General features: G+C 43.9%; 1 protein-coding gene across 2 annotated transcripts in view; it reads right to left on the bottom strand.

Moving 5' to 3' along the window:
- Positions 1-8,633, bottom strand: part of LOC142769119 (uncharacterized) — a 29,846-nt gene extending 21,213 nt beyond the window's left edge. The window contains exons 1-2 of one of the 2 annotated variants that reach the window (XM_075872058.1): positions 7,308-8,633; positions 898-989 (exon numbers count right to left, since the gene is read on the bottom strand). In XM_075872058.1, coding sequence (XP_075728173.1) covers positions 898-989; positions 7,308-7,453 — 238 coding nt within the window. In that variant the 5' untranslated portion in view covers positions 7,454-8,633. The remainder of the gene's footprint in view (positions 1-897; positions 990-7,307) is intronic. The other variant, XM_075872057.1, reaches the window with a different exon arrangement.
- Positions 8,634-9,357: the final 724 nt, after the last annotated feature.

Here is a 9,357-nt window from a genome sequence, read left to right as displayed (position 1 = left end):
GAAACGGTGGAAACTGCAGGGCACGCACATAATTGGTGTCGCGCATGCTCAGATGTGGCGTATTTGTGACTGATAATATGGCTCCTTCTGTTTCGCGCGTGACACCAATTACTATACACGATAAAAAGCTTAGTTTCACAATCACAGAAACAATAACTCGTAGCACCCAACACAGTACATGAAACATCAGCACTGATATGGTACACTGACCAGCCATCCAGCTCGTATTCGCATTCACTTGACATAAGTTTTTCACGACCAGACACAGCATACCCCGGTACCCCTCCTTCTCTTCAAATGCTCTGAAATAGAAACTACCTAAAGTCTTAACATTCCAGCATGTAATAAACATTTAAAGGTAAACAATCAGCAGAAATCTGACTGGACGAAATCCTTAGATAAAAACTGTCTAGCCAAGTTTGTTTTTCAGTTCTCAAAGCTGTCTTTACGTTTCGAGACTTATTCAGTCTCTTCTAGAGAATTCTGTCTGGCCGGCTCGCTCCAAAGCTAGCATTTTTGCTTCACTCATTGCCTCCCTTTCCACTGTAGTTCCTGCAACTACTTTTGTGAAAGTGTTGCATGTTTCGTTGGCCTCGATTGCCGTGCACATGCACAAGTGGGAGGGTTTATGTTTCCAGGTTTCGTGTGAATATGCCAAGATTCCAAGTACTGCTTTATGGTGTGCCTACTTTCCAATTTAATAATTTATTGTACGACAACCTACGACAAGCTGAGCAAGAAAGTTTTTCGCACGCAATAATTATGACTAGCCCAGTAAAGATTTTCGCTATGAGGCAGATTAACACATATTTCATTCTTTCAATCGCTCTAACCAGCAGCAAGACAGGAAGCCGTATGTACCTAATACGTTTTAAAAACAAACAAAATTGTCCTTACCTGTGTGGTTGAAGTCTGTGGGCCTTTTTTGTTTTTCTTGGTGTGATGCACACGCCATGAACTTAGGTAGCTGTTCATTTCTTCCTCGGATTCTGAATATAGAATTAAGGATTCCACAAAATTAAGAAGTCGCTTTACAATAAGACTTGCTGCACCTGCGCGACACTATAAAAATGTGTCCTGAGAGGCATTGAGAACTATGCTGTTTTGGCCAAAATGGCCACAGAGACTTTGGAAATTCAGTTTTTTTCTATCAGCATAATTTTCAGTTAGGGCTGTTCTGACAGGCCAGACCAAACATTTCAGTAAAATGATTTCAGTAAAGACAGCAAAACTAATGTCAGTCTTGCAAAAGTGCAAGACCACATACAGTAAATAAGGCGCACCAATAATAAGATTGAGATATCCCAAGTGGTAAACTTACGGCTGCACATTTGTTCGAGAACATTTTATTTTATTAAGTATAATCTAATCACTACGCTAGCTTGTCAAAGTTCATAGGAAGTCAACGCGAACAACGGAACGTCACAACGCAAATAGTATTCCTGAACGATATCCCACTTTAATAAAAATTATTTAGTACAGCTGAATGGAACAAGGCTTCACTATTGCGGTGTTTGCCGTGAAGCTGTTTACCCGTGTATACAGTTGTTAGGCTTACACAGAAATCTTTTTTTTGTGCGGGGATCCAATTTTTCTTTATGCGTGTTCGTGCACGGGCTTGCATGTGCGCATACGAACGCAAAATGTAACTTCACAATCACGTTTTCTAAATTCGAAATCTGTAAAATTTACAGTTTTTTACGCCAGTGTCCGCGGTATGCAGACAAGCAGCTGTCGAGTTCAGTCAAGGACGCTATTCCGAGGACCGGGCGCCACCCGAGCAGCCGACAGGCTGCCAAAACAAATCTCTTCGCGTGCTACTTAACGTTTTTGATCTACTCCATCGGTGACATGAGGTCCTTCCGGCCACGCACGAAGAAATATCACATTCATTTCTATCGATTCTCTGCTTCTTTCTTCAAGCATAACACCAGACGGTAGGTAGCGAGTCGAGCGTAGGTAGTACTAACGCAACTGTGAAGCGGCTACAGCAAAAGCGCATCGGCTACCAAATGGCATTCTTCCTGTACGCATTCTTACAATCTATTACTGTAGGTGTGATAAACAGGGGTTCATCTGTGCAGCGTTCAGAAACTCAGCACATATCTAGAAAAGCTCACCACGCTAGCCATAATACGCTTACGTCCGCAGTGGCCATGTTATTTATTGGGAAAGTTGCTATAGCGGCGAGAGATGGCAATAGGTGCAGAATCAGAAGTAGGGCCCGTTAGATATGCATGGTATAACTGTCAGTTCAAGAGCAAAAATAAACAAAAAGGAAGAGAGGACAAGCGCTTTCTCGCAACTAAACATTTTATTAAAAAGACAAGAATATATATACAGGCAATCAAAAAAGAACGCATGCGTGTGGTGGCCTGTATATATATTCTTTCCTTTCTAATAAACAGTTTAGTTGCGAGAAAGCGCTTGTGCTCTTTTCCTTTTTGTTTAAGCGTGCGCTTGAACTGACAGTTATACTAGGTACAGACTAGGTATTTTCTTTATATACGTGTTTTATTACGACTAATTATTATTACAAGAGTCCGTAATAATTCTGTTAATGAAATATATTTTATAATGCTGCATAATTGTTTTCTCAATAGAAATAAACAATCTCATCATCGTCATTGACGCGGAATGCAAAAGCAGACGACATTTGAGCGAACCAAGAATCGATGTACTTCCCGTTGACAGGGTTGTGCTTTAGCAAACGGCGCGATGGCGTAAATCACAAACCTTGTTTAGAAGAACAGATACCAGGGCGACATTGTAGAGATTCAAGATGGTACTGAGAAGCTTTAATAAGCATCGTGTCCTTTTTTATCAAACTGCGCGTACCTGCAAGGTCAACCTTGCACGTCGACATTGAGCAGTCATATGAGAAATAAAATGGGCCGCTTAGAAATGTAAGCATAGGTCTGCGTATCCTGATTTGAAGACCACAAATAAGCAAGGCATGCGGTTTATAAGAGCATGGCAGTCCACCAGTCACATGCAGAAGGTCGGCGTCATAGAAGCTTCCTCTAGTAGAGTCTTCACCGTCCCAGTACACAAAATAGGTGTCCACAGGCGTGAACTTGTTGACGACTTTCGGATCGAAGTTCCGTACATGACCTGACCACAGAACACCTACCAATTTAGAGAACGGTAACTTCACCTTCGGGCTGTTGTATCAAAATAACATGCAAATATGTAACGGCGGCGTACTAAACTGCCAGTCAGCGAGGCGAGATGGCGCTGTTAGTACTATCATCAACAAAAAAAAAGAGACGCATTTCTTCGCTGCGAGTGGGAAACTCGCGGCTGCTTCGCGCTGCTCGCTTTCTCTGGTATTTGTTTTTCGCTGCTAACTCGCGCTTCGCGTCTGTGATTATCGCCAGATGACCTAGCTGGCCTCGAATGCCAAAAACAATTTCAATCAAGTAAGGTTTGCATCGTTTTTTGCGAGTGTCCAAGCCGGTACAACCAATGTATATGGTCAAGTCCGAACAAAACAAGTCACTCATGCATATAGAAAGATTTGAACCCATGTATAAAGACTCTTGAAAGCTGACAAGCATATGTATATAACTGAACGTCGAGATCACTGAATTGACGTCGCTCTGTTTGTGTTGCGGCGCTCGAGTTTAATAGCGATGCTTCAGGAGAAGGGTCCGATTCTGCCGTCAGATGCGGCGCTTGCCGTGTAGTGTTGACCTTGAAGTGAAGGGAATACATGTTGTGGAATCGGGAAGGAAACATGCACATTGCCGATAGATAGCTCGTGCAGTGAGAGCAATGTAGTTTTCTAAACTAGTTAAATAAGAAATTGCGGATGCGTGCAGTTGTGAATTTTTCTCGCTCTGCAATACTACATTGAGTACTTCACAATTGTGCAGTGTCCCGTCATGCGGACAGGGTAGGCACTAGTTTTACTTCTCAGCCATGAGCCCATAACATAGGTAGTATGTATTTAGGTGATGGGCTTGAAAGTATTTCAGCATTAACACAGCAATCGTACCCACAAAATGAAAGCATTTCGTCTGTCAGTGATGATGAGCCCCTAATTGCAGTTGTTTACACGTGTTTACATTTCTGTAACGCATAGCCAGATAATTTTTTTGGTGCTGGCCGGGAGTCGTATTTTTTTTCTAAGAATATTCGCATGCACGGGGTTTCATGTGCGCGTACACACGTACACAGAATGTATCGATCAAGTTTCAGGCTGATGGCAAAGATATCAGCTCAAACCACCGCTAATTCTGAATGCGCTAATAAACTGTGCATTGGGTAAATAATAATTAGCTCAGAAATTCCTCGAAGTCTTTGCGAAATATCAAGCACATGTAATCAATATTCACCGATATAGAGCAAATTTCATCATGTACAGTACGGTATTTTATTATTAACACATAGTATATCCGCGTTTGTGCATTACCTATTCATATACAAAGAGAAGAATTATGCACATCGTCAATCTGTGTAAGTGGCCAGGGCTGGTAACTCTCAGTTTGAAGTATACCTTGCAGTACAACTAGAGCACCATCAAAACTTGATTGCGTTTGCATGTGTGTGAGTACATACATCCACAAAATGTAACGAGTTTACAGCCGATGGCAAAAGTATAGCACCTCAAACCACACATCTGACTGCGTTATACACGTGGCACTCATTAGCTCAGAAATCCATCGAATTCTTTGTGAAATATCAAGCACATATCATCAATATTCACCGATCACGCATCAATTTCATCGTGTTCAGTATCGTATGAGGTCGTTGCGAAATATTAAGAACATGTCATCGATATTCACTAATCATGCATCAATTTCGTCGTGTGCAGTATCGTAATAAGTCCTTGCGAAAATTTAAGCACATGTCATCGATATTCACCGATCATGCATAATAAGCAGTATCGTATGAATCCGTTGCAAAATATCAAACACATATCATGAATACTCCTCGATCATGCATCAATTTCATTGTGTTCAGCATTGTATCAAATCATTGCGAATTATCAAGCACATGTCTTCGATATTCCCAGATCATGCATCAATTTCATCGTGTTAAGTCGTTGCGAAATATCAAGCACAAGTTATCGATATTCACCGATCATGCATCATAAGCAGTACCGTATTAAGTCATTGCGAAATATCAAGCACATGTCATCGATATTCACGAATCATTCATAAATTTTATCATGTGCAGTATCGTATTGGGTCATTGCGAAATATCAAGCACATGGCATCGATATTCACCGATCATGCGTCGATTACATCGTGTGCAGTATTGTAATGGGTCATAGCGAAATACCAAGCACATGTCATCGATATTCACTGATCATGCATCGATTTCACCGTGTGCAGTATCGTAATAGGTCTTTGCAAAATATCAAGCACATGTCATCGATATTCACCGAACATGCATCAATTTCATCATGTGCAGTATCGTATTTTAATTATAACCTGGTGTATACAGATACATTGTTAACAAAAAAGCATATATACTATCTACAGTGTTCGCATGCAATCTGCATGTAACCGCGCGTGTAAAAAAATCTGCACCAAGAAAAGGCTAGAAAGTTGGCGGCAGATAGCTGCATAGCATAATAAAGAAATGGTGGGTGTCTTCAGCATCACCAATTTAATTTTATTTGTTAAAATCGCACAAATGACACAATCACGGTCCATTTAAAATCACCCAAACACAAGCTTGATTGATTGATATGTAGGGTTTAACGTCCCAAAACCACTATATGATTATGAGAGACGCCGTAGTGGAGGGCTCCGGAAATTTAGATCACCTGGGGTTCTTTAACGTGCACCCAAATCTGAGCACAAGGGCCTACAACATTTCCGCCTAAATCGGAAATGCAGCCCCCGCCGCCGGGATTTCAGCCCGCGCCCTGCGGGTCAGCAGCCGAGTACCTTAGCCACTAGACCACCGTGGCGGGGCACCCAAACACAAGCTCTAGACTGTATTTGGGCTTATGCGTGTGTTATTGTGTCGTTTGGGCACTACTTCAATAAATAATATGGCTTCTCAAGTAGTCAATTGGTGTATAAGAACTGATTTATAGGTTCATACGTTTTTGAAAACCACAAAATAACAAAAAAGCAAGTTACAGCTGTGTGGCGGGGGCTGCCACCCAAACAGGGGGTTATATATACCTACATATATCTACTTCAATTTACGTTCATATTTCTATGTGCCAATTTAAAACGAACTAGAAGTTTTTTGCAAACCAGTTAAAAAACTGTGTTCTAAACCTAAAACTCTTTTACTATTGTATAAAACTCTAGCCAAAACCCGTACCAACTGCGCGAAGGCAGTGGAGGAAGGGAACTAGTCGTAGTGTCATTTAGGAGCAGCAAGAGAAAACAAACTTTCTGCAGCATTACCTCTGGGTGCGTATTTTGCAAGCTGCTTAACGCAACGCAACCATTTTTGCTATCGTTTGTTAGTAACATTTTTTGACAACAGATGTAACAAAAACTGAATAGTTTTTGGTTGAATCAAAAACCTAGTTTTTTGTTCAATAAGTATTATGGCTTGGTGGCGCTAGCCACCGCCCGATCCAACGGGTACAGCCATGTCCATCCATCAATCCATCTAACTTTTTGCTCCATAGTGAACACAATTTTTATACTTAGGATTTACGGGGAGTTTCTCAACTAAAATAATTAAGGAGTTGGCACTTGGGGTAACCGTGTTGTGTGGTAACTGTTAGTTTTACGTTAAGATTCGATTGCATGATCGATTATGTGTACATTGCTCCGACTGCAAATTCCGTCAGTAAAAAAGCTTGTGGCTCAAGTTATTGGCCTATTGAAATGGGGCACTGGCCGTCACGTATGTTATGTAGGCACTGGCCGTCACGTATGTATGGCCCTCACGCTGCATTTTCTTGCTTACATAAAACGGCCCCACAGTGTTTCTCCGTGTAGTACCGTTATCTTGTGGGCTCGAACTACGCATTGTGTACTGTTATATTTTGCCTCTGCAGCCCCGCCGCGGTGGTCTAGTGGCTAAGGTATTCGGCTGCTGACAAGCAGGGCGCGGGTTCGAATCCCGGCTGCGGCGGCTGCATTTCCGATGGAGGCGGAAATGTTGTAGGCCCGTGTGCTCAGATTTAGGTGCACGTTAAAGAACCCCAGGTGGTCGAAATTTACGGAGCCCTCCACTACGGCGTCTTTCATAATCATATAGTGGTTTTGGGTTGTTAAACCCCACATATCAATCAAATTATTTTGCCTCTGCATGTTGTTATTGCTCAAACGTGTCCGCCGCTTATGAAATTTCTTGGATGGTACACTCTAAGGCAAACTTACCTTAAAAAGCCGTGACGGAGCCCAATAGGAGCGCGCGATGAACGAATAGACTGTTGAGGAGCAACCACAAAGGGAAGCGTGCCGCGCGAAACCACACGTGTGAAAGGCATGAACCACCCGCGGATTGCAGGCAGCGCGAAAAGCATTGCAAAGGTGCCAAGCCCTCCTCCTCTCTTCTCCTCCTCTGCTGGCTCAGTCTTTCCCCGTGTTTTTCCGGCGACGGGTGGCGTGTTGCGTCGTGCTTGAAGTGCTCGACCACGGCCGCGTAGATTCTAAGAATTACGACGTGGTGCTTGTCTGTACGCTTGGATGAGCGTGGGCTGCTGCTGTTACGTTTCGCTGCACCCATGAAGTCTGGAGCAAGTCTCGACACGTCACCACGCCGCGCTGTAAATCTCTGGCTTCAATATAGTCACGACTAACACACGACACCAACAGCTGGGGAGGCCACTATGGCGGCCGAGAAGACAACAGGCCTATCGGATATATAATTCAGTCCGACTGAAGGCAGAAAACAGCGCTGGATTCTAAGGCAAGTAGGGTATCCTTCTTTATTCTACTCTACTTGTCGCGTGTACGATACGAATCGCGCGTGCCGGCAACGGGATCGGTCGTGTTATATTTAGCACGCACAAAATGCACCGCGTAGGTCAGCTTCAAAGTCTGCAGTGCGCCTGTGCTTTGCGACTGCCTGTAAATTGGCCGCCATTGCTATCGGCCTCCCGTACGCTTGCTGATTGAGTGCTCGCCTCTCTTCGCTGCCGTGATGAGCTCCGTGCTGACGACATTGGGCTGAGACCTCGTCGCTGTGTTGGCAGCCGTCGAAAACACGTTGTGGGTTCTCGTAAAGAGCTTGGTTGTAGTATGTCGCCCGCTGTAAGTGCACCCGCACGGGCTTGCGGGGCTTTTGCTAGCGTTGGAACTCACTGAATATCGGTTGCCATTATAGTCGGTCGCAAGCAGCTCGGCGCCATCCGTAGGCCGCGGCGGCGGACTCGCGTTTGCGCGCTGCACTCGCTCGAGTTCGTGGAAAAGGGCCACATTACCGTCGATTTCTTCGGTGCTAGCTCCAAACCAGCTCGGCGCTGTTCGTGGCGGTGACGAAGCGTGAGCTCGCTTTCCTGTTCGAAGTTTTCTGGCGGCAGACAATCCGCGTGCTACGCCGTGTTTTGTCTCGTGTTCGCTTGCTCGATCTGAACGACGTCGCTCGCTTAGGACTCGGCAACTTGTTAGCGGCACGCAGGCTCGCGGAGTTGTGGCTGCAGCCACCGCTACTTAGCTGTTGCGCTACGGGGATCGAAATGAGTCTTTGACGTTGTGTGACATCACGGTGAAATTATTAGCATGTCATATCTCACATATCTTTTCATTTCGCCTTGCATGTATTTCTCATATGCATTTGTAACCATCCTCTTTCACGTGACTTAATATTTTACATACTTATTGTGCAGCCGTCGGCACACACCATGCTGAAGACTATGTGCGCTGGCAATCTGTGATGCCTGATATCCATCTCTTTCGTCAGAGCACCTTCAGATGGACTGTGCGACATGCGAAGGTAAAGTTCTTTGTGTGTCATATTTTGATGCTTGTTTTTATATTATCGTGCACGTACTTGTCAAATGCGTGCATCTTCATCTTCGGTCACGTGTGTCTATTTTACTATCTAAGTGTACTTACAGCCGTGGGAACACAACAGACTGCGCGCGCTCGCGTCTGCAATGCCTGTCATCTATTGCTTCTGTCGGAGGAGCTACCCAAGGAGTGAACCAAATTTGACAACGAGACAGGACTTGTACACTTCACCATAAATTCGCTTAAAATAATGGAGACACTTTATGTGTATGTAGAAAAATAAAAGCTTTCGATGTCTCACTTTTGTCATTCGTTGTTGCGGTGACTTCGAAAGCAGTCACAAATAGGTGGCTAACTACTTTTTCGCAAGTTCTTCTCTGCGCAATTTGTTGCTCACTGCGCAGAAAAACAGGCAAAAAAAGTAGTAGGCGTGGCGGAAAATAAAGGAATAAACAATGCTTGAACTGGGGACAAA

The sequence above is a fragment of the Rhipicephalus microplus genome, chromosome 8, assembly GCF_043290135.1.
Source record: "Rhipicephalus microplus isolate Deutch F79 chromosome 8, USDA_Rmic, whole genome shotgun sequence".
Lineage (NCBI taxonomy): Eukaryota > Metazoa > Arthropoda > Arachnida > Ixodida > Ixodidae > Rhipicephalus > Rhipicephalus microplus.
Note: the sequence above shows the minus strand (reverse complement) of the source record. Positions and strands in the feature narration are given on the sequence as shown.